Below are 26598 nucleotides of genomic sequence, written 5' to 3'. Positions count from 1 at the left end.
CACTGTTGCCATTTCTACAAAAATAAGTTTGACTGTATGACGTACTCTGGCATTTCCATCTCTCTCTGCAGGTCAGTCTGTACTTTCACCATGTGGCCATGTTCTCCTGTGAGGTCCATTTTGGAGGTGGTTTCAGGAAGTGAGGACATAGATAGGTCCTCCTCAGATGCCGCTGGGGGTGGTCTGTGTGAGGTCACATGCTGCACCAGTCTGGGACTGCTGTCCATATCTTCCTGAAGCACTGAGAACCCTACAACCACACACACACACACACATAAACAAACACACTCACAGAAACACACACACACACACACACACACAAACACACTCACAAACACACACATACATGCACACACACAAACACACGCACAGACACACGTGCAAGCACATTCACATGCAAGCATTAACATGGACTGGTAAATGGACTGCATTTATATAGCGCTTTTATCCAAAGCGCTTTACAATTGATGCCTCTCATTCGCCAGAGCAGTTAGGGGTTAGGTGTCTTGCTCAAGGACACTTCGACATGCCCAGGACGGGGTTTTGAACCGGCAACTCTCCGACTGCCAGACAATCGGTCTTACCTCCTGAGCTATGTCGCCCCATAGACACCCATAGACACACACACACACACACACAAGCATGCACACAAGCATGTGCAAACACATATACACACGTGTAAGCACATTCACCCACGCACACACACGCACACACATGCACACGCACATATGCGCAGATGTATATGCATGTACATATGAACAGATAGGATATGAGACCAGGACCAGCTAAAGAGTGGCTGAGGCACACACTAAGACCTTAATTTTACAGGAATGTAAAGCCACTGGCCTTTTCTAAGTAAAATGATTTGTAAATACTAAAGAAATTTTTTCTGAACATTGGGGAAAATGGATTCTTTTAAAAGTCAGTGATCGGCTGAAATCTATAGAGTCAGTGAATTTTATATAAAGGTGTTTTCACCATACCCTCACTCTGATCTGGGGATGTGACCTTTTCCACGACTCCACAGGCCCAGGGCTCCACCATTCTCATTTCCATCAGATGCACAATGTCCACACGGTTTATTGCTGTGAGTGCCTTAACAAGACTTTTTTCTGTTTGAAAGTGTTGAACAGATAACAGTTCACATTATTAATTTGTGATCTTGTCAAAAAAAATCCCACAACAGCTACTATTTAACTTTTCTAATGTTTCAAAACTTTACAGTAATTATATGTGCATTAGACATTTAAGTATACAGTATATGTCTATAGTGATTTTGTGAAGATTTTTTAAGCAAACTGTAAAGTGGAAGCTGATCTGCTGTACAAATGATTAATCGTAAGTGAGACTTGTGTAAATGGAAAAGTATATTAATGAGCAATTGCGTTAAAAGGTAGTTTTGTTAACGGGCAGGTGTATAAATGGGTAGTATTGTAACAGGGCAGTTGTGTAATATGGGTAGCTGTGAAAATAATCAGTTGTGTAAATGAGCAATTGGGTAAATTGGCCAAAATTGGTAAATTGGTATGTAAACTACCAGCTGTGTAAATAGGCAGTTTTTTAAATGAACAGGACTGTAAAGGAACAGGTGTATGAACAAATTACAAGAACATTTTATGTGCATGTCCATTCACACATGCATGTGTGTGTCTGCATGCATGCGTGTCCTGTTGTGCATAAATGAAAGAGACAAACCTGTGGAGTTTTCCTTTTCTCTCTCCACCCACAATTTCAATAGGGCATGACTCTGGTCCTGCAGGGAGGTGGGATTATCAGCTCGAATCTGTTGGATGCAGTCTCTGCTAAACTCAAGCTCCTGGGCCAACTCTGCAGTCGAAATATACACATTTCACAAAAATAAGTATTTGAATCAGTTTGATTCTGAAAAATCTAAAAATATTGAGACAACACCACTTTGTGCAATTAACATTTCATTATTGACTTTTGGAATGAACAATCACTATTACTACTATTACATTACTACTATGGCCTGATTGGCTAGCCTGTAATGACTATATCAAGCAATCTGGATCTCCAAAATGCCCGGACTCACCAGTCCAACTGAAACCAAGGTGATCACCAATGATGGACAGCCTCTGCTCCTTCCTTTCTATGACCTCCTCTGGGTCTACTGCAAACAGCATCACATCAAACAGCATCATACAATGGTAGGATCCCATTAGAACAGCACTGCACTTGTTGAACAGTTGAACCATCAGAGGAAATGCAATGTTGTATTAGGATGCTAACTGTTCAGTGCATGCAAACAGGGAGAATTATCTCAGATGACCTGCCTTAACCCTACATGCAGCTACTCTTACATATACTTTTGATCCACCACATTCTTAAAATATATATTTGAACCAAAGCTCTCCAAGGCATCAATCTTGAGATTCTCAAGAACACAACAGGAAAATAGACAAGACAGTACAGAAAAAGACGACACAAAATAAGACAACACTGCAGCCGTCACAAAAACTGTGGCTGGAAGAAGAACATAAATCTGTCACAACAGAGAGAAAGAGAAAGAGATAGAGAAGGAAGCTGACTGGACATGATGTACTACCTTCACGTTGGGTTTTGGTGGCTTCATCTGGGACCTGCTGCGTGGGAGTCTCCACACATGGGTCATCCCATTGGGGTCTCGTTCCAACAAGGGTTTCAGGAACACAGGACAGTGGCACCTTGACAAGAGTTACATTCTCTATCCCGTCAACGACATTAAAGGTATTGCTGTCACCAACAACTGGGGTCACCTGCACACTGTCTTCCTGAATTGTTTCTTCAACAGTCTTCACAACTTCATGACTTATTTCTTGGACTGATTCAAATGAATTTTCGACATATGTTTCAAAGATCTGTTGTTCTTTGTTTTCTTTTATTGTCCCAGAACAGTGAAGAGTCTGTCCAGGTTTGTCCTTAATGGACAATTTAGAGTGGACTGTGGTTTTTGTAGCTGGGTCTTCTTTCTTAAAGTGCTTCCGACCATCTCCCTCACAAAAGCTGGTTTTAAGGGCCCTTTTGGATGTGGTAGCTCCTTGGGAACATGTGTCAGTCTCAGATTTGCTCCTCTTTCCCTGTTTGATAGGTGACAGACCTCCATGGACCTTGGGTAATTCTGCCCGTTTTATTATCGGGTCAGAATCAGATTTTGTCCTCTTTTCTTGCTTTATAGGAAATTTTCCTTTTTGGACTTTAAAGGAATCTATTTGTTTTAGCTTTGGATCAGAACTAGGCTGGGTCATCAACAAAGAAGTATCACTCTCGGATTTGGTTCTCTTTTCCTGTTTAGTGGGTAACTTTCCTTTTTGGACTTTGAGAGATTCTGCCCGCTTCACCACTTGCTCAGAACCAGGCTGGGATTTGAGCAAAGCAGTGTCAGTCTCTGACTTGGTTCTCTTTTCCTGTTTAGTGGGTAACTTTTCTTTTTGGACTTTGAGAGATTCTGCCCGCTTCACCACTTGGTCAGGACCAGGTTGTGATTTGAGTAAAGCAGCATCAGTCTCAGTTTTAGTCCTCTTTTCTTGCTTTGTGGGTAACTTCCCCCTTTGGGCTTTTGGGAATTCTCCATATTTTGCTGGTGAGCCAGTAAATGTTTGATGTTTAAATGAAGATGCATCAGGTTTGAGAAAAGAAGTGTCAGCCTCAGATTTGCTCCTCTTTCCCTGTTTAGTGGATGATGTGCCTGTCTGGACCTTGAGAGACACAGCACGCCTCACTGAGCTGTAACCAGCCTGAGATTTGACTGAAGAAGCTTTGAAAGATATTTTAGAGGTGGTTTTGATGTCCTTTCCAGTTTGGATCTGCAGATGAGGGGTGACAGATGCAGATGATGAAGGCAAGTCAGTGTGAGTCACAATAGGGGAAGCCAGCTCTAATGGGATTTCTGATTCCCCACCACAAAAGTCTGGGGCAGTTTCCTCAGAACGTGTGGGGGGTATGGGAGCAGATTCTTCAGCAGCTATGGGAGGTAACTCTTCTACACATGTGCGGACAGAATCCTCAGAATGTGTGGGAGGTAACTCTTCTACACATGTGGGGGCAGATTCCCTTCCAGGTGAGAGAGGTAATTCTTCTGCAGGTTTCTCGGCAGGTGTGGGTGGAGATTTCCCTGCAGGTGAAGGTAGTTCGACAACAGAGAGTTGCTCCTCTGGTGAGGAGTCTGAGGACTGTTCTGGATAGATGGATCTAGTGACCATTGAAAAAGCCGTGTTCACAAGTGTTACAGTGGAATCTGGAGAACCCACTTTAGTCTCTGTGAGGCTCCAGTCGGAAGTATCAACATGCTCAAGTTGTACCTCTGTTGCAGCCAAAACTTCTGCTGCATTAATCAGTGGATCTGATGAAATCAATGTCTGTTGAGGTGATAGAATAGCATCTGCTTCAGAAGCCTCATATCCCACAGGATCTTCTCGAGCCTCCTCTGTGAGGCATTTTCCAATCTGAAAGAAGGCAAAGCCTTGGCCTTCATCTTCAAAGCTTCTCTTTGTCATGTCGATGGCACCACTTCTGGTCATCTCAAAAAGTTTCCCCTCCTGGAATAAGAAGGGGTTCTGACCTCCCATTGTTGCCTCTTCCATTGGGGTTCTATTAGGACTCATTCCCTGTGACTGTCGGTCAAGTTCAAAGGCATCATCATCCTCTTGCACAGTGCTCCAGGGAACCAGGCCTTGCAATGAATCTGAATTTTCAACAATTGCCATAGATTGCATTTTAAGAGGTCCCTCACCCTTGTTTTCCAGACAGACAGAAAGGGGCATTTCTGATCTGTGCTGTGTTTGTTCCAAACTAGTGAAAGAAACATTTAGGTCTTCAAAGGAATCTTCATGTTGGCCCATTGTCTTGGAATGTATTCTGTGATTATCTGTGATTTTACGCACCACACTGCTCTCTGCTTGGCTCTCCATAGCAGTACATGAATCCCAGGCCTTTTCTTCCCTATCAGCTAATTTACCTTTTGTGATTTCTTTCAGGTATTCTTCTTTCTCTCCTCTGTACTCTTTATCAGTAATGTCAACCTCGTCTTTAATATCTGGGTCACTTTCCGAGGAGCTCCTGCCTTTTGAGACTGCTCTCCTATCCTCTCCAGACTCAGGAGCAGAATTGGTGTCTGCTGTTTTTACATCATTTCTACTTTCCCATTTGCTTTTAGCATCTTGTTCCATTTCATCAAAGGTTTTAATTTTTGCAGCCATTTTGAACATCTCCTCCTCCGGTGTGAACTGCCTTTGAGGGTCATTGCTTCCTGCATCATCTTCTTCCTCCTCAACATCCTCAGGAATTACAGTTGGTTTCCTGAATCCTGGCTGGGCTTGTGGATCTGGTGTTTTTGGAGTGACTTCATAACTCACTTCCTCAGAACTTGGGGTATCAGGTGAAAGAGGAGTCTTGCCTGAACTTTCAATTTGGGAGGTCTGTTCATAACTATCATCATCAACAGCACTGCCTTCTGGGTCTCTAAGCAGTCTAGTGCCCACTGGGTCCAGCGTGCTGTCTGGTTTATTGGATAATAACCGACCAGCAGGTATGGTATGCTCTGCCACCGCAGTAAAGCTTGGTTTTGTACCCTGATCAACAGGGCTGTTTTCTAATGAGTCATGGCAAGGGGATTCCTTAGTTGGGCTTGGCTCAATAGAGTCTGGAGATCTGTGAGAGGAGTCTTCTACAATGGGACTGCCCTCCAGAGAGTCCATCTGGCTAATTATCGTAGGGTTTTCAGCAGAGGGGCTGAGGGCCTGTAGGTCCTGCTGTCCCAAAGGCAGATCTAAGGTAGCTGGATCATGACAGGTGCCTTGTTCTGACCCTGTAGCAGTGGAACATGTTACCAAAAACAGGCTGCCATCATGAGTAGCTCCTGTATTTTTCAAAACATTGCTGGTCTTAGGGGTTTGCTGACCCAGGCTGAAGCTCAGTGGGTCTGTGGCACCCTCTTGCCTGATATCCACACATCCATCCTGAACTTTGTCAGCCCGGCTGGCTCCTCCTCTGGCTGCAGAAGAGTCCAAGTCACACTGAGTGGCAGGGGCTTCATTAGCAGTTGTTGAGTCTTTATCCTCACCATCTCCTGTTTTTCTGAATAGCTGGGACTCAGTGTTGACCTCTGGTTCAGCTCTGATGAGGGCACTGATGTCCTCTGAACACATACAATCTGGACTGATCTGCGATTCATCTAAATGTCCAGCATCCAGTAAAGAATCATCTCTCTGTGAATGAAGAGTTGTCATGGTATCTATTGGCTCAGTTGTATGTGCTATGCTCAAGAGCTCTGTTTCCGTGGTGGTGGTGGTAATGGCTTTGTGCTCAAACAGCCCAGACTTACACTTTGAAGGGTCCTGCCCTGTTTGGAATGTTTTCATTAGTTCTCGAACAGACATTGTCTCTTCCAGCCTCTCAGTCTGAGATCTGGGAGACCTGGGGGATTTAGGAAGAGCTTGCTGCTCAGTGATATAAGAGGAGCTGCTTTCCACATTCACCTGCGAATGCTTCTGCTTCCATCCTTTCTCCTCCTCTTCAACTTTCTGTTGAAGTGCTTTCACTTTGTCCTTTATGGAGCCGATGGGGGTCTCTTCAACCCCTGGGGAAGGTGCAAAAGGGCTCCTGACTGGAGGAGAATTCAGAGTGGTTTCTCCCTGAAGAGACTCCTCTGAGCTGAACCTGTGAAAATCTGACTCAGAGCCAGGTGTGTGAGGCTCATCAGTGCCTCTCCTCTCTTTCAGTTTCCTCCGAGCTGGCTTCCTGATTCCACCACTGGTATACTTGATTTCTTGTTTCCCCCTGCTCACAATGACCTCTTCAAACCTCTCCTCAACCACATCCTCTGGGAGCTGGCGGTGTGCCTCAGGCAGCTGTGTGAAGTACTGTTGGAGGTCTTCACTCAGGTGTGTGACCATGCCTTTCATGTCCTTGCCCATTTGTGGTCTGGCAGACCCCTTGTTTATTCTCACTTCTTGCATGAGGGGTTCCTGAATCTCAAACAGTGCTGTTTTTTTGGCTTCTCCAATTTCTGCATCACTGAGGAAGACCCATCCTTCCTCCTCATGTCCTGATGCATCTTCTGACCCCATACTCATACATGAACCTCCCCTCAGAATCTCATCAACCTTTTCCAGATCTTCTTTGACTTTTCCCACAATCTGCAGAGGCTCCCCCGGCTCATCCCCTGTCTGGCTCTGCTGCCGGGCCTCTCCAACAGTGGGGCATGGCACCTCTTTTTGCTCTGAGGCCAGGATGACTGTCATTTTGATCAGGTCCTGTTTCAACTCAGACACTTCAGACAGTAGGTCTGGCCCAGGTAAGGCAGTTGGCTGGGGAAGGGGCTGCATACTCTCATCTTCCATTTAGAAAACATTCATTCAGAAAAAAGGAAAATCAAGATGCCAATGGAAAAGAGGTTGGGAGAATGTGAACAGGATTAGAACAGTATAATCTATTTGATTTAAAAGGTAATGAGGAAAGAATTAAGATTACAAACAGGAGGGTGGGAGGTCAAACTGGGAGTCTTTCTCTAGGGGTCTTTGCTTTGGATGGCACAATGTCAGCAGAAACAAAATAAATAGAATGACAGACAGGGGAATGATTTCAGCAGGAAATAACTTGCTTTTGCACTCAGTATGTTTAACTTCTGCACACAGGACAAATACCAAAGCAAGAAGCAATCCAAAGCAAATTAATGAAAAACGCACCACAAATTTTACACAAGGAGAAACAAGGTCATACATAAAAACAGACAAGGCATCTCAAGATTGTAAAATAATAAAAGTTTCTATCTACAGAATAAGGTAGTATTTCAAAATAAAACGGTGACAATAAACTGTCAGTTTGGGACTTCAAAGCAAATTTCAAAGAATTTAACAGTAAAATATCATTAGAAATAAAAAATTTTTCAAGCTCCTGACAAAAAAGGACAGTTCTAAAGCCTATGCTGCCTCCAGCAGACCCCCATGTACATAAAGCAAAATAAAGGGAATAACTACAATAAAAAATGAAAATAACCACTGCCAATCTAGTGAGTGAATGAATGCATTCCAAAGAGCAGTGTTTTGCAAAATCCAAAACACTTGCACTCTGACACAGTCACACACAGTGTAAGTCAAGTTATTTCCATGCAAAAACAAAATATCATGTATGCTTCACATGAGGAACGAGTCAGGGTGGGTATTAATGCAAAGACACTCAAACGCATTCAAAATGCAATCTGTACAATTTCAGACAGATTAAAATGTGCCGTGCGTAGAATTTAGTGGCATCTAGCGGAATGTAAAATAATATTCATAAGTATGTTTTAATTAGTGTATAATCCCATGAAAATAAGAATCGTTGTGTTTTCATTACCTTAGAATGAGCCCTTTATATCTACATAGGGAGTAGGTCCGCTTCCACGGTGGCCGGCATGTTGCGCCGCCACCGTGGGTAGCCCAGAACAGACAAACAGCTCTAGATCGAGGGCCTTTCACGTTTTTTTTTTTTTTTGCGTTTTTAATTTTGGTGGGTGGCACGAATGCAGCCGTTGTAAGATGAAGAAGAAGAAAGAAGAGACTGTGTGGTCATATTGTCTTGGACAATTCGTTTGTGAAATACGTGCATTTGTGATGCCTGGGTACCTTCCAAAATAGCTGTGCGTAATACCACACGTGTTGATTACGGCATTGTCGCCCTTTTTAGTACAGTCTGGCTTGACTGACAATCCATTTATTCAGTAGGTGAAAGTATAAGCTTTCTAACGATGTATAATGTGTCTAATTTTGCTTTAGGAATAGCATTTTATTGGTCAGCGTAATCAAAAATGTTGTTATCACACTCACTTACGCACTCTGTGGTAGCAGTAAAAGACGCTGCACCTAACGAAATGTTGTCAACGATTTTTAGTAATTTCTTGGAAAATACTATTATTATTGAGGACTTCTGGGCATAGCTAATCCATATGTTTGCTGATACACCTAGCTGACATCGTTTTCTGGTGTAAGACAGAAGCAGATAGAGACAGAGACAATAAATCAATTATATAAGTATTACTGCTCAAAATATTTCGGTTATATACATTATTTTTGAAATTGAGTGGCTTTAAATAGGTTAGTGGTATTTTATAATGAGGATATTTCACACTGTAATGTAAGCATTAGTTAGTAGTGATAGTTTTTGTGACGCATCATGTCTTTCTATGATTTACCATGCAAAGCAGCTAACGTTAGCGATAAAACGGTACCACAATGTGGAACCATTAACAATCATAATCGCTATCTTACTTGTAATCTATGACCTATAGTTTTACAGACTAAATACAATTTATAAATCTATCAAGGAACCTCATCACTTGACACTTGGCTACTCGATTACATCATTTTTGGAACTTACAGGCCACCGTAGCTTCTCCTATGTCGTTGGAAAGGGAGGGGTGAGGGGAGGTGGGGGGGGGCATTCAGTTGGTTGCAATCTGCAACCTCACCGCTAGATGCCACTAAATTCTACACACTGCACCTTTAAATATTTTAAATGCATATTTAGAAATAAAAATTCATTACAAATGTATACAATTTCTGATGAAAACAAATCCATAATGGAAGGTGTGTTTACCACAATAATGCATTATGAATGAGTTCGTAAAATTATGGCTGCGAAAGGAGATGGTAGTTAGAGAATGACTGCGTCGAAGTGAAAAGCGAAAGTATCTGAGATGCAGGCTGGATGGTTGTGTGTGTCTGAGACTCAGGCTAGAGGGTTGTGTGTCTGAGACGCAGGCTGGAGGGTTGTGTGTCTGAGACTCAGGCTGGAGGGTTGTGTGTCTGAGACGCAGGCTGGAGGGTTGTGTGTCTGAGACTCAGGCTAGAGGGTTGTGTGTCTGAGACGCAGGCTGGAGGGTTGTGTGTCTGAGACGCAGGCTGGAGGGTTGTGTGTCTGAGATGCAGGCTGGAGGGTTGTGTGTCTGAGACGCAGGCTGGAGGGTTGTGTGTCTGAGACGCAGGCTGGAGGGTTGTTTGTGTGTCTGAGACGCAGGCTGGAGGGTTGTGTGTGGGTCTGAGACTCAGGCTGGAGGGTTTGTATGTCTGAGACTCAGGCTGGAGGGTTGTGTGTCTGAGACTCAGGCTGGAGGGTTGTGTGTGTGTCAGACTCAGGCTGGAGGGTTGTGTGTGTGTCAGACTCAGGCTGGAGGGTTGTGTGCATGTCTGAGACTCAGGCTGGAGGGTTGTGTGCATGTCTGAGACTCAGGCTGGAGAGTTGTGTCTGTGTGAGACTCAGGCTGGATGGTTGTGTGTTTGAGACTCAGGCTGGAGGGTTGTGTGTTTGAGACTCAGGCTGGAGGGTTGTGTGTGGGTCTGAGACTCAGGCTGGAGGGTTGTGTGTGCCTGAGACTCAGGCTAGATGGTTGTGCGTGTGTCTGAGACTCAGGCTGGATGGTTGTGTGTGTGCCTGAGACTCAGGCTGGAGGGTTGTGTGTGCCTGAGACTCAGGCTAGATGGTTGTGCGTGTGTCTGAGACTCAGGCTGGAGGGTTGTGTGTGCCTGAGACTCAGGCTGGAGGGTTGTGTGTGCCTGAGACTCAGGCTGGATGGTTGTGTGTGTGTCTGAGACTCAGGCTGGAGGGTTGTGTGTGCCTGAGACTCAGGCTGGAGGGTTGTGTGTGCCTGAGACTCAGGCTAGATGGTTGTGCGTGTGCCTGAGACTCAGGCTGGAGGGTTGTGTGTGCCTGAGACTCAGGCTGGATGGTTGTGTGTGTGCCTGAGACTCAGGCTGGAGGATTGTGTGTTTGAGACTCAGGCTGGAGGGTTGTGTGTGGGTCTGAGACTCAGGCTGGAGGGTTGTGTGTGTCTGAGACTCAGGCTGGAGGGTTGTGTGTGTCTGAGACTCAGGCTGGAGAGTTGTGTCTGTGTGAGACTCAGGCTGGAGGGTTGTGTGTTTGAGACTCAGGCTGGATGGTTGTGTGTGTGCCTGAGACTCAGGCTGGAGGGTTGTGTGTGCCTGAGACTCAGGCTAGATGGTTGTGCGTGTGTCTGAGACTCAGGCTGGAGGGTTGTGTGTGCCTGAGACTCAGGCTGGAGGGTTGTGTGTGCCTGAGACTCAGGCTGGATGGTTGTGTGTGTGTCTGAGACTCAGGCTGGAGGGTTGTGTGTGCCTGAGACTCAGGCTGGAGGGTTGTGTGTGCCTGAGACTCAGGCTAGATGGTTGTGCGTGTGCCTGAGACTCAGGCTGGAGGGTTGTGTGTGCCTGAGACTCAGGCTGGATGGTTGTGTGTGTGCCTGAGACTCAGGCTGGAGGATTGTGTGTTTGAGACTCAGGCTGGAGGGTTGTGTGTGGGTCTGAGACTCAGGCTGGAGGGTTGTGTGTGTCTGAGACTCAGGCTGGAGGGTTGTGTGTGTCTGAGACTCAGGCTGGAGAGTTGTGTCTGTGTGAGACTCAGGCTGGAGGGTTGTGTGTGCCTGAGACTCAGGCTAGATGGTTGTGCGTGTGTCTGAGACTCAGGCTGGAGGGTTTTTCGTCTCTCAGAAGTGGGGTGGACAGGTCTGAGGGTGTGTGCCACATCTACAGTCATTTTAGGGCTGAGTTAGAGCCTCAGAGTGAGTCCCTTACTGGGGGTGGGGTAGGTGCATGTTAATATATTTTAATGAGACAAACACATAGCTGTACAAGGTTTTAAAATGTGGCAGGTCAGGACAGATACAGCAGAACACTCTGGGATTGATTTTAATGGGTCATGCATGTCATTATGTTATCCATATTTGCCGAATTACACACATGCAAGGCTAATTGTTGTAAATTGGAAATGTGAATGTAAACCAATGTGTTGAATGCAAATAAATTTGAAATCCAAGTGAAAATATGGTAATTATTCATATTCAATGGACCGTATAAAAGCAGACCACATCTTACATTTTTCATGTATCCTGTCAATCTGCAAGAAAAGAAATAAAAATAATATTGCATATTAAACATCAAATCCTCAAAATACACTCTGATGTTCCTGCTATAACAAGACATGAATAAATCTGTACCAGTGTAAACATGATTCTGGCCAAAGCCACGGCAGGATCACCGCATATTTTAATCTTACTTGATGCATCAGTGATGTCTGTTTGTACATATACAGTGCCCTCCATAATGTTTGGGACAAATACATTTTTTGATTTGGCTCTGTACTCCACAATTTTAGATTTGTAATCAAACTATTTACATGTGGTTAAAGTGCAGATTCTTACCTTTTCTTAAAGGGTATTTTTATACAGTTTGGTTTCGTCGCGTAGAAATTACAGCACTTTTAATATATAGCCCCATTATCTGACCCATTTCAGGGCTCCATAGTGTTTTGGACATATCAATGTTATGTAAATTAAAGTTGTCATGTTTACTACTTTGTTGCATATGCTACGCATGCTTTAAAATCTGTGACCCATAGATATCACCAAGTACTGAGAATCTTCTCTGGTGGTACTCTGCCAGGTCTGTACTGCAGCCATCTTCAGCTTCTGCCTGTTTTGGGGACAAGGTGGCTTGCATTTTCTCTTCAGCATATGAAACGCATTTTCAGTCAGATTCAGATCAAGTGGCTGACTTGGGCAGTCAATAATTTTCCAGTTTTTGGATTTCAAAAACTCCTTAGTTGCTTTAGTCTGCTTGATCTTGAGTAGATAAGATTCTTCTGTACACTTAAACATTCATTCTGCTGCTACAAGCACTTACATCATCAAGTGAGCCAGTATCTGTAGCAGCTATACATGCCCAAACCATTACACCCTAATCACAATGTTTCACAGATGATGGGGGGGGGGGGGGGTTGCTTAGGATAATGAACAGTTCCTTTTAGCCTCCACACTTTGTTCTTGCCAGCTCTCTGTTACACATGAATCTTGGTCTCACCTGTCCTTAAGACCTCTTTCCAGAACTCTACTCTTTTAGGTGCTTCTTAGCAAACTGGCCATCCTATTTTGTGGCCTGTATCTTTCAGTGTAGTCTCTGTAGTTTTGTTGATAATGTTTTCTGCGAACAGTAGTCACTGACAAATCCATGCCTGTCTCCTTACGAGTGTTTCTGATCTGTCGCACAGATTTGTCTTCATTGTGAATTGAAGAATTCTTTGGTCATCGACTGCAGAGATCTTCCTTAACCTAAGTTCACCAGTGCACTCTTTCTTCGTAATGATGTTCCAAACTGTTGATTTCGGTGAGCCTAAGGTTTTGCCAATGTCTCTGATAGTTCCTTCTTATTATTCAGCCTCATAATGGCTTCCTTTATTTTCATTGACACTACTCAGGTCCTCATGTTGACACATGCCAATAAAAGACTCCAAAGGCAACCAAAAGCCTTGAATCAAGACTAGATACTGAAAGTCTCTTTTACCTGCACTAAGGAAGTAACTGAACACACATGACAAATCAAAACCACCTGTACAGCTATCTGTCCCAAATATTATGGTGCCCTGAAATGGGGGGGGGGCTGTTGAATTAAAGATGCTGTAATTTCTCCATAGTGAAACCAACATGTATAAAAATCAAAAATACTTTTTAATAAATGCTGAGAATCTGCACTTTAACCACATATGCATTGTTTGATTACTAATCCAAAATTGCAGTACAGAACTAAGTCTTTATCCCAAACAAGAAACCAGGCTCAGAATACCTGCTGATCTGCTTCCTGATCTGAATCACAGTCCTTCTCAGGTGCAGTAGCAGGGAAACGGAGACGGAGGAGTCAGCCATAGGGGGTTACCATGGTAATGGAGAGCAGGCATGGTCAAGGAGAAAAAATAAAAACTGAAGTTATTTTCTATGAACACTATGAAATGAATTCAACATTTGTCCTTCCTTAAATTTGCTTTAAATGTAAACGCAAACAATACAATATCTCTTCACAAACTCAACATAGCAAGTTCATTTTGAGCATGCAGGGAGTGTGATGTTCAGGTGTGCTTACCTTTGAGTATGCAGGGAGTGTGATGTTCAGGTTGCAGATAGCCTTGTGGGTGGCACTTCGGTAAGCTCTGGGCTCTTTTGTGAAGGACAAACGACCACAGGGCTCCTGAGCGCTGTCTCGAACCTGAACTCAGAGAGAAACACGCGTGGCTCAGATTCCCGCTTGCAGCATTTAAAATCTGAGGTGGTACTTAATGAACAGGCCATATGAGTGAATGAGTAAATGCACTGACTTTAATGAACAGGCCATATGAGTGAATGAGTAAATGCACTGACTTTAATGAACAGGCCATATGAGTGAATGAGTAAATGCACTGACTTTAGTGAACAGGCCATATGAGTGAATGAGTTAAATGCACTGACTTTAATGAACAGGCCATATGAGTGAATGAGTAAATGCACTGACTTTAATGAACAGGCCATATGAGTGAATGAGTGAATGTACTGACTTTAATGAACAGGCCATATGAGTGAATGAGTGAATGTACTGACTTTAATGAACAGGCCATATGAGTGAATGAGTAAATGCACTGACTTTAGTGAACAGGCCATATGAGTGAATGAGTAAATGCATTGACTTTAATGAACAGGCCATATGAGTGAATGAGTGAATGTACTGACTTTAATGAACAGGCCATATGAGTGAATGAGTGAATGTACTGACTTTAACAAACAGGGCCAGACGGTTCTCCTTGAAGGCAAAGAAGCTGAAGAGATGCTGCTGACCACTCTTAGTCAGAGGGACAAGGTTCCCAAAGCAGTCGGCATATATGGGCTTCCCCTCCAGAACCTGGAGAGCAGGACAGAAGGTGAGCAAAGGAAAGGAGAGAGAGAGATGAAGAGCGAAAGAAAGGAAAGGAGAGTGTGTGTTCTTTAAAAACTCAGACAATTTCACTCTCTTAACAACTGTACCACTGACCCCCACATCACTTTGGCACACACCCCAACACAGCTGAACCCTAACATCACTCACCCCCAACACCACTATCCTCCACATTATTGCTCCACTCACCTCCACATCACGACTGCGAGCCACCTCAGTGAAATTCTCCTGCTGCTCCAGGGTTTTGTCCATCTTGTCATCGGTCATGCAGAAGCAGCGGAGCCGGGCTTCAATGGAGTCCAGAGTTTTAGCAAATATGACAAATTTGGCCATGTATGGGACACAGATGACCTCCCGGTACACCTGAGAGGAGATAGCCACCGACTCCTGTACCTGCAAACAGTCCACCAGCCAAAACCTGCAGGGACACCACACCATCAATCACCCAACCAACCACAGCACCATCACCTCGTCACCAAACCACCCACAAAATCACCCCCTCAACTAACCACACTAACCTCGTCACCAAACCACCCACAAAATCACCCCCTCAACTAACCACACTAACCTCATCACCAAACCACCCACAAAATCACCCCCTCAACTAACCACACTAACCTCATCACCAAACCACCCACAAAATCACCCCCTCAACTAAGCACTCACAATACCACCTCATCAGCCAACCAACCACCCAAAACACTCAGTCAACCATCCATTCAGTAGACCACTTCTATCTATTGGTTGATCAGTATCAATCTAAAATACAAATCAAGCAATCCATTCAATCAATCAATTTGGTGAGTGAGTTACCTTGCAGATACATTAGTGGTGAAAGACACACAGTCATTTGTGAAGGTGAGCGGTGTACTGCCTGTTATGTCCTCCCATTGGGCTGGAGTGGTGCCACCTGAAAATAAACAAAATGAAGTGTACTATGGTGGTGCTTTTACACCTGCAACGTTCATGGTAATATGGAGAAGTATGCTGGTATGTGGCAATAACACAATGTGGCCTGTAGAAGAGTACAGTGTACCATTGTGTGTGGCAGTAGCATAATATGGCCTGTAGGGGGTCACCCACCAGTGATACTGCACAGTAGACGCAGAGTGGGCATGTCTCCCCCATACCCTCTTGCCATTGCTTCATTAGCTGAGGTCTTAGGGACAGGGATCGTCATGGTGATGGGTTTGTGGAACTTTCTCCTCCTGGGCTCCAGTGTGATAATGGGACCAAATGTGGCCTTGTTACCCAGAATCCTCCTCACCAGGTCCACTTCAATGGGCTGAGCCTGAGGAAGGATGATGGAGACACACAGTTACAGTTACTGCATAGTCACACCGACACGCACACCTACACACTCATCCACACCTACATACACTCACACATCCAAATACACCCACCTACTCACACAAACCCACCCACACCTACACATACTCACAAACGCCCACCCACACCTACACCCCACCTAGGGGCGACATAGCTCAGGAGGTAAGACCGATTGTCTGGCAGTCGGTGGGTTGCCGGTTCAAACCCCGCCCTGGGTGTGTCGAAGTGTCCTTGAGCAAGACACCTAACCCCTAACTGCTCTGGCGAATGAGAGGCATCAATTGTAAAGCGCTTTGGATAAAAGCGCTATATAAATGCAGTCCATTTACCATTTACCACCTACACACACTCACACAAACCCACCCACAACTACACCCCACCTACACACACTCAGACAAACCCACCCACACCTAGACTCACCCATACTCACATACACTCACACAAACCCACCCACACCTACACATACTCACACACACAACGTTCACTCACCCACACACATACACCTTTTAAATTCATAACAGGGATTAACAAAGTGAACTACAAGAGGATATTCAGGTTGAGTACTATTAGTAGAATGAGGGGACATTAACAAAATTGTGACAAAACAAAAGGTGAATTCCGTACAGACATTAGAAATCATTTTTCACACAAAGAGTAGACAATGTGTATAGCCTGCCAGGTGACATACTAGAGGCAGAAACAGGCTTGATACAGGTTATGTTATGTTTTATGTTACGTTACGTTACTTGCACACACTCACCCACCTACACATACACACCCGAACACACAACCACACATACACACACTCACCTAAATCTACATACACTCACCAACACATACACACATACACACATTCACCCGCACATTCATAACATAACATAATGATGAGAACAGGCCATTCAGCCCAACAATGCCATTATCCTGACTAAATTAGTTCTCTGCTTACATAAAGACTAGGTATTATCTAACACCATATCAAGCCTAGTCTTGGACATCCCCAGAGTTTCTGCCTGGCAGGATATTCCACGCACATGCACATGTGAACACACACACATACATACACACACATTCACATGCACATGCGCACACACACACATGGCTATTGCACACAAAGGCACATATACACATGCGCACACGCACACGCCCACGCATGCACGCACACACACACACACACAATACTCTCCAATGAAGGCCCTTCTTCCCTCATAATGCGGTCGTCACACACATGCTTGCTCCCTAATGAAGGTCCTCGCGTGCGTGGGGTACCTGCAGGCCCACACGGATGCGCTTTGTCAGCGCTCCCTCAGGGAAGTGGGCCTGGATCTGCGGCACCACACTGCTGCTCAGCACGCCCCCCTCCGGCCCCATCAGCCTGCTGTCCTGCCGCACCCGGGATACCACCGCAAAGTACTGTGGGAAATCCCGCGTGATGATGCGATAGATCCGCTTTCTCTCCAGCTCCTCTGGGCATCCGAGCTTTTGCCATTAACATGCAGACATAAGTCTAGATAAGGAATTGTAGTAGCCTATAATTCTGGGTTAGCCTAGCACAGTAAGCTACCATAGATAAGTGTGCCATAGGTTAGCCTAGCACAGTAAGCTTCTATAGATGTGTGCTGTGGGTTAGCCTAGCGCAGTAAGCTAATATAGATACATATGCCATGGGTTAGCCTAGCACAGTAAGCTACATAGATAGTGCCGGTTAGTAGCAGTAGCTACTATAGATGATGCTGGTAGCCTGCCGGTCTTGGTGCTGTTAGCCTAGCGCAGTAAGCTAATATAGATAAGTGTGCCATGGTTTAGCCTAGCACAGTAAGCTACTATAGATAAGTGTGCCATGGGTTAGCCTAGCGCAGTAAGCTAATATAGATAAGTGTGCCATGGGTTAGCCTAGCGCAGTAAGCTAATATAGATAAGTGTGCCATGGGTTAGCCTAGCGCAGTAAGCTAATATAGATAAGTGTGCCATGGTTTAGCCTAGCGCAGTAAGCTACTATAGATAAGTGTGCCATGGGTTAGCCTAGCGCAGTAAGCTAATATAGATAAGTGTGCCGTGGGTTAGCCTAGCAGGAAAGAAGTTTTGATACACATGCTGCATGCATTATGCGTGTTGCATGCATAGAGTGTGCTGCATGTTGTATGTGTAGTGTGTGCTTTGTGCGTTCTATGTACAGAGCATGATGTGAGTTACAGATGCAGTGTGTGTTTGCAGAGTGTTTCGTGTGTGAGCGGACCCTCGTCCATGCCGTTGAGGATCTGGTTGAGGTCCTCCTCGGTGTGTTCACAGTGGTGCTCTCTCCAGCTCTCCCCAGTCTCGCTGCGCAGGATCACCAGCTCCCGCTCCACCCCTCGCAGCGCCGCAAAGTGTGGGATCTCAACCACCACGGGCCTGACGTGCAATACACAACACCATCACCTCACCCAACACCGTCGCTGTACACAACACCATCACCTCACCCAACACCAATGCACACAGCACCATCCCGTACACAACACCGTCACCTCACACAACACCATCGCCTCACCCAACACCGTCACCTCACCCAACACCATCACCGCACACAACACCTTCACCGCACACAACACCAATGCACACAGCACCATTCCGTACATAACACCGTCACCTCACACAACACCATCGCCTCACAAAACACTGTCACTGCACACAACACCGTCACCACACACAACACCAATGCACACAGCACCATCCCGTACACAAAACCATCACCACACACAACACCGTCAGCTTATACTAGGGAGGGCAAAACGAAGCTTTAGAATGTCGCCAGCAGTGTATGCGTGTGAGCTTGACAATACATTTCTCACAGAAAAGGTCGTTTGTTACCTTCTTTTAGTTCATTACAGTGGTGATAGAAGTTACTAGAATTAAGTGGTACTGTGCTGTTAGCCTTTATTGATCGCCGTACAAGGTTAATGTGAAGTAGCTAGCACAATCTGACAGTACTAACCCATATAAATGTACTTTGAATGGTACTTGGTCAATCGAACGGTAAATGTGAAAAACATTCGATTATAGTCAGCGGCACCGAAATTTTCTGTCACACCCTCGATAAACGGCAAAAGTCCCAGTAGAAGATTGAATTAAATCTTTAAAAGTTATATATTTTCTGAAACCTTATCGATTCCGCTTGCCCGTAGTGAGTGAAACTAGGCGATCTGATCATATAGTCGCTATGTAAATTACGTCAGAAGGATTCAGCCTTGTTGTTTGCTACCTAAACTTCACAGCACACTCAAATCCCTTAGCATGCTTGTAGCATGAAGTGTCTACTTTCAAAATCCATTTAAACCATTCACAAATGACTTGGGACTTTGAAGTTATAAATCGGGATGTATCAAGTGTCTGGTGAAAATACTGACCTGGCTATCAGTCAGAATTCTGAGAGAACCAACTACCATAAATGACCGCGTAAAATCAACCAGTAAGAGTTATGATGTCACTGGTTCAGAACTCCATAAATGTAAACAGTCGAATGTTCAGTGATATGTTCACATTAATATTCCATATATGTACGATCGCTGTTCACAATACGTTAATTTAAGGCTAAACTGGTATTTTAATCACAATACTTATGTGTTATATATGTTAATTTCTGGAAATAAATTTTTCGATTGTCCTCTCTACTTATACAGCACCGTCACCATACACAACACCGTCAGCTTATACAGCACCGTCACCACACACAACACCATCAGCTTATACAGCACCGTCACCATACACACCACTGTCAGCTAAAACAGCACCGTCACTGTACACAACACCATCACCGCACACAACACCATCACCGCATACAACACCGTCATCTCACACAACACCGTCAGCTCATACAGCATCGTCACTGCACACAACACCATCACCTCACACAATACCGTCACTGCACACAACACCATCACCGTACATAACACTGTCACCGCACACAACACCGTCACCTCACACAACACCGTCACTGTACACAACACCGTCACCGCACACAACACCATCACCATACACAACACCGTCATCTCATATAACACCGTCACCTCACACAATACCGTCACTGTACACAACACCGTCACCTCACACAATACGTCACTGTACACAACACCGTCAGCTCATACAGCACCGTCACTGTACACAACACTAACACTGTCACCTCACACAACACCATCACCGCACACAACATCGTCACTGTACACAATACGTCACTGTACACAACACCTTCAGCTCATACAGCACCGTCACTGTACACAACACTGTCACCTCACATAACACCATCACCGCACACAACATCGTCACCTCACACAACACCGTCACTGTACACAACACCGTCACCTCACACAATACGTCACTGTACACAACACCGTCAGCTCATACAGCACCGTCACTGTACACAACACTGTCACCTCACACAACACCATCACCGCACACAACACCGCCAGCTCACACAATACCGTCACTGTACACAACACCAATGCACACAGCACTGTCACTGCATACAACATCGTCACCTCACACAACACCAATGAACACAACATCGTCACTGCTCACAACACCATCAACACACACAACACCGTCACCTCACACAACACCGTCACTGTACACAACACCAATGCACACAGCACTGTCACCGCATACAACATCGTCACCTCACACAACACCGTCACTGTACACAACACCGTCACCTCACACAATACGTCACTGTACACAACACCAATGCACACAGCACTGTCACCGCATACAACATCGTCACCTCACACAAAACCAATGAACACAACATCGTCACTGCTCACAACACCATCACCGCACACAACACCGTCACCTCACACAACACCGTCACTGTACACAACACCAATGCACACAGCACTGTCACCGCATACAACATCGTCACCTCACACAACACCGTCACTGTACACAACACAGTCACCTCACACAATACGTCACTGTACACAACACCGTCAGCTCATACAGCACCGTCACTGTACACAACACCGTCACCTCACACAACACCGTCACTGTACACAACACCGTCACCTCACACAACACCATCACCGCACACAACATCGTCACCTCACACAACACCGTCACTGTACAGAACACCGTCACCTCACACAATACGTCACCGTACACAATACGTCACTGTACACAACACCGTCAGCTCATACAGCACCGTCACTGTACACAACACTAACACTGTCACCTCACACAACACCATCACCGCACACAACATCGTCACTGTACACAATACGTCACTGTACACAACACCGTCAGCTCATACAGCACCCTCACTGTACACAACACTGTCACCTCACACAACACCATCACCGCACACAACATCGTCACCTCACACAACACCGTCACTGTACACAACACCGTCACCTCACACAATACGTCACTGTACACAATACGTCACTGTACACAATACGTCACTGTACACAACACCGTCAGCTCATACAGCACCGTCACTGTACACAACACCGCCAGCTCACACAATACCGTCACTGTACAGAACACCAATGCACACAGCACTGTCACCGCATACAACATCGTCACCTCACACAACACCAATGAACACAACATCGTCACTGCTCACAACACCATCAACACACACAACACCGTCACCCCCATGCCCACACCCCCCATAAATACACACCAACACTGCCATGGCCACATCCACTCCACACACTGCCAGCAGCAATACAGAGTGGAGGGTGGAGGGTATACAGGTGGAGGTCGTAGGAGGGGGAGTGGAGGGGTAGTGAGTTGGAAGGGAGGAGAGGTGGAGGATGATGTGGTGGTATGACGGGAGGGGAGGAGGGTGTACAGGTGGAGGAGGGGGCTGGAATGGTAGAGGGGTTGTTACGGCTCTCCTACCCCAGGAATCGAGTCCCTGGTGGCCCCAGCTGAAGGATTCGGGTAACCAAACTCTCCCCCTCATTCAGTGGAGGGGGGGCAGTGGGCAGGTGTAGTTTACTAAGAGTGTCCATAGCAGCATTAGGGAAGAAACAACATCAATGAGAAAGACCCTCAACACACACCTGCTGGAGGAAGACCCTCAACACACTGATCTCTAACATGCATCCAGTAACATTTCATGGAGTTTGATGTATTGTTGGGAACAGGATGTGAATGTTCTCCAACTGTTCAGGAAATTCTAAGAACTGCAGGTATTGAACAAAAACCAATATCAGTGTTCCTACAGTGATGGGTACTGGTGATTCTGAAATGGTGTAAAGTATTTTTTCCTGGAATAATTTGGGTACTCTCACACCCTTAGAAAGCAAGGGCAATGTCAACGTCAGTTTTTTTACTAAGTGCTAATCTTCACCCATGATTAAGCATTTCTTTCTGGCCGAGAGGGATGTTTTTCAAGATGGCAATCACAGAGCAGGATTGCCACCCAGTGGTTTGAGAATGACACGTCATGGCCCCAATGTGTCATGCATAGGCAATTTATTAAAGTTACTTTCCTTTTAAAATTATGGGTAAATACTTCCCCCTAGTGGCTGTTTAGTGCCAGTTCACTTGTATATATCTACCTCCTGATTCTTCAGTGGTCACAAAATGTACTGATTAGGAACCGTAACCACAGCCAGAAAAGGTTGAATGGGGAAATGTTGTAATTAGATTGCCACTTGTTATTGTGTTTTAGTTATTTCCCCTGCTACACAGGGCACACTTTTGAAAGAGAGTGTCCTCTCAAGTGAATCCCCTGTGTTAAATAAAGGTTAAAAAATCATTTCAATTACAGAGCAGCACTGACATTATTGCAGGCCAGCTAACAGTTATCCTGACAGGTTCAGAGTTAACGTGCAGACCTGTGGTATTTTATACTGCTTTGTGACTGAAGTAGGACACTTGTGGGCATTCAGGAGTAATGGCTTCTCCTTCCCCTCAAACAAGTGGGGGATAGTGGGGGATTCTCTTATTCTCCCTGTAGTGAGCTGTTCCATCTCTCTTTCCCTTCCTCCCTCCCTCTCTCTCTCTACCTCCCTCCCTCCCTTTATACCTTTCTTTCTCTCTCTCTGTCTCTTTCCATAGTGAGCCAGTCTCTCTCTCCTTCTCTCCCTTTCTCTCCCTCTCTCCCAGTAGTGAGCCATTCTCCCTCTCTCCCTTTTTCCTCTCTCTCTCTCCCTCTCTCCCTTTCTCTCTCTTTCTCCCAGTAGTGAGCCACTCTCTCTCTCGCTCTCTCTGTAATGAGCTGGTGTCTCCTACCCAAGGAACTGAGCTCCAGTAGGCCCTATCTCAATGAGCCGGCCGGCTGGTCCATCTCCTTCCACCAGGGGGGGCATGGTGGCCACGCGGTGCCGTTTCACCAGACGGCAGGTCACGCGTGTGGGGGCGGAGCACTTTCGTGGCGGAATGATGATGCGGAGGCCATGATGGCGACACCCCCGCATGGCTCCGCCCCTTGCGTCCACCATGAAGCTGACCAGGAAGCTGCCGGACAGACAGAGGCGATGGAGTGCAAATCATACCGAACAACAAGTTGGCCTTCACTCTCCCTAGATCAGAAATCAAACACATGCCTCCACCCATATATTTCATTACATCTTCATACCAATTTCTCTAAAGACAAATGACTACAGTTACATTTATTGGTGTAATGAGAACTAAAAAAGTTTAATACTACTCTAAGGTAATCGACTCAACTCGGTTGACTCTACGAGTTGGGTGAGCCAAACTAAATGTTTTTAGTTATACGTTGTATTGTTATAATGAGCAGAAATTCAGCAATTATAGCACATATTTCTCACCTCATTTTCATTCTTATAAAGATTTTTGTAACATTTATTGGTGAAATGAGAGATTTTGGTGAAAAATATTTGTTGTGAGCTTGACCCTATGGCTTGGTTCATCTCGTCTGCCATTGTGCAATGAATGGTGGGATACTGGGTCAGTTTTCTTTGGGCAAGAATGCATCCGATGCATCCTCGATTTTTGAAGGGAACTAAGACCACTTCTTTATCTGTTCTTATTTTTTTGCATTCTTGCTTTTGGAATAGGATTTGGGTCTTTAAATATGATGTCACACGAGTTCACAAGACCACAAAAACACACAAGTACATTGAGAAACACAGGGAGGCAGACAGGAAGAGGCGCAGAGTATCACCTGCTATTGTCTTGATCCAAGCACGGGGAGGAGCGTCTGAGAACAATGAAGAAAGAGAGAGGGAATGACCAATCAAAGAGAATCAAGAGTGAAGGATCAACCAATCATAGAAACCCACGGAGGCCAAGACTATTTACAGAACATGAGGACAGAGAAATCATATGCAAAAAAGCCTCTGCAGTGCACAGAGGATTTGGCATAGTGCACAGGGCATAGCATTTGTCTGCAGTGCAGTTTGTGTTTGCACTACAAAGTGTATGTTGGCAGTTTCCAGCATGTGTCTGCAGGGTGTAGTATGTGTCAGCAGTGTGTAGTATGTGTCAGCAGTGTGTAGTGTGTGTCTGCAGTGTGTAGAATGTGTCTGCAGTGTGTAGAATGTGTCTGCAGTGTGTAGTGTGTGTCAGCAGTGTGTAGTGTGTGTCAGCAGTGTGTAGTGTGTGTCTGCAGGGAGTAGTGTGTGTCTGCAGGGAGTAGAATGTGTCTGCAGGGAGTAGAGTGTGTCTGCAGGGAGTAGAGTGTGTCTGCAGGGAGTAGAGTGTGTCTGCAGGGAGTAGAGTGTGTCTGCAGTGTGTAGTGTGTGTCTGCAGTGTGTAGTGTGTGTCTGCAGGGTGTACTGTCTGTCTGCAGGGTGTACTGTCTGTCTGCAGGGTATAGTATGTGTCTGCAGGGAGTAGAGTGTGTCAGCAGGGAGTAGAGTGTGTCAGCAGGGAGTAGAGTGTGTCTGCAGGGAGTAGAGTGTGTCTGCAGGGTGTAGTGTGTGTCTGCAGGGTGTAGTGTGTGTCTGCAGTGTGTAGTGTGTGTCTGCAGTGTGTAGTGTGTGTCTGCAGGGTGTACTGTCTGTCTGCAGGGTGTACTGTCTGTCTGCAGGGTATAGTGTGTGTCTGCAGTGTGTAGTGTGTGTCTGCAGTGTGTAGTGTGTGTCTGCAGGGTGTAGTGTGTGTCTGCAGGGTGTAGTGTGTGTCAGCAGGGTGTAGTGTGTGTCAGCAGTGTGTAGTATGTGTCTGCAGGGTGTAGTATGTGTCTGCAGGGTGTAGTATGTGTCAGCAGTGTGTAGTATGTGACCACAGGGTGTAGTGTGTGTCTCCAGGGTGTAGTATGTGTCCGCAGGGTGTAGTGTGTGTCTGCAGGGTGTAGTGTATGTCCACAGGGTGTAGTACATACCCAGAGTGGAGGGGGCTGGAGGACAGGGCAATGTTGTCCAGGTTCTCGGTACCCCAGCTCAGACGGTAAGACTCCTTCTGCACAGAGAGCAATGCCATCTGCCAGCCCAAAGAAGAACCATTAGTGCAGCCACATTCTAACACTGTGTTCCATTAGTGCAGCCACATTCTAACACTGTGTTCCATTAGTGCAGCAGATTTGTCCTTGATCTGGTCTTTATTCAGGACCTCGGTCAGATCATCACTTGCATATGCTACTGTAGTATTAGGTCTGGCAGAGATCCGGATTTGTCTCAATGGCGCCTACTAGTGGAGAGAGCACACGAACCTCTGCTGCATTAGATAATAATCCCAGGTGCTTAAAGGTGTGTTCTCCAGAAGCACACACTGAGAAAGTGTTTGTTTTTGTGTCTTGTTTGTCAGCGTGCATGACAAAGAAAGAAAACCTGCGACAAGGCTGATCAGCTGAAAAGCTGGCTAGCTAGGAGCAGCCAGCTGAAAAGCTGGCCAGCTAGGAGCAGCCAGCTGAAAAGCTGGCCAGCTAGGAGCAGCCAGCTGAAAAGCTGTCGCGACGTTTTACTTTCTTTTGACTTTGTAATTTTAGTTTGTTGTTTTCGCTTATTGTCTTTGCCCATGGTGTATGAACCCGTGAGGGGGAAGGGTGAAGCTGTTTATTTGATTTTATGTTGTTGTGGGTACGCTCCCTCTCTCTCCATGCAGCAATCGATGGTACACACAGAGACCTGCCTCTCTCTCCCAGGGGTGTCACAACGCCCTGTGACAGCTATACTGTATAAAGTGGAATTATCTGCATATATTACAGAACTTGCTTTTTGTACCATCAACAGCAAGTATGCACCTTTTATCCATTTGTGTTAGCTACTCATTTGTCATCTCAGCTAAAGCAGAACTTATAGAATGACCCTCAATGTAAGCACGCCAAAATATAGATAATAATGCATGACAGCATATTGTTCAATACAGATATTATGTTTATGTGAACTCCTATGATATATATAGATATCCTGCCTTTAGGTATCAGGTATTCTTTCCACACTCGGTCATACCCCACCTAAACATTTATTAAAAGTAGGGACAGTCACATGCCCATGAGATGCATGTAAACCCACCTGTTGGCTGCTGGCAGTGGCCTCAATGAGGTTGCCATCCTTCCGCAGATATCCAGCATGCCGTGGTGTGGTGTGGGACCTGTCAGAACTGAAGGATCGTAGGCTAGTGGAAAATTGCCATGGAAACAATGAGTGGGAGGGGTAAGGGG

At 45.5% G+C, this 26598-nt stretch overlaps 1 protein-coding gene across 1 annotated transcript in view; it reads right to left on the bottom strand.

The window, feature by feature from the left end:
• The window catches only part of LOC135256198 (ankyrin-2-like), an 84617-nt gene that overhangs the window by 14701 nt on the left and 43318 nt on the right, over positions 1-26598 (bottom strand). The window contains exons 28-46 of the mRNA XM_064338041.1: positions 26450-26552; positions 25321-25418; positions 24160-24195; positions 23262-23486; positions 21921-22019; positions 18286-18437; positions 17316-17530; positions 15804-16011; positions 15534-15630; positions 14910-15138; positions 14562-14687; positions 13899-14021; positions 13605-13637; positions 11862-11883; positions 2567-7330; positions 2054-2131; positions 1696-1827; positions 984-1112; positions 46-250 (exon numbers count right to left, since the gene is read on the bottom strand). Coding sequence (XP_064194111.1) covers positions 46-250; positions 984-1112; positions 1696-1827; positions 2054-2131; positions 2567-7330; positions 11862-11883; positions 13605-13637; positions 13899-14021; positions 14562-14687; positions 14910-15138; positions 15534-15630; positions 15804-16011; positions 17316-17530; positions 18286-18437; positions 21921-22019; positions 23262-23486; positions 24160-24195; positions 25321-25418; positions 26450-26552 — 7074 coding nt within the window. The remainder of the gene's footprint in view (positions 1-45; positions 251-983; positions 1113-1695; positions 1828-2053; positions 2132-2566; positions 7331-11861; positions 11884-13604; positions 13638-13898; positions 14022-14561; positions 14688-14909; positions 15139-15533; positions 15631-15803; positions 16012-17315; positions 17531-18285; positions 18438-21920; positions 22020-23261; positions 23487-24159; positions 24196-25320; positions 25419-26449; positions 26553-26598) is intronic.

This window comes from Anguilla rostrata, chromosome 5 (genome assembly GCF_018555375.3).
Source record: "Anguilla rostrata isolate EN2019 chromosome 5, ASM1855537v3, whole genome shotgun sequence".
Taxonomy (NCBI): domain Eukaryota; kingdom Metazoa; phylum Chordata; class Actinopteri; order Anguilliformes; family Anguillidae; genus Anguilla; species Anguilla rostrata.
The sequence above is the reverse complement of the archived record's forward strand: the minus strand, read 5'-3'. Positions and strand labels throughout refer to the sequence as shown.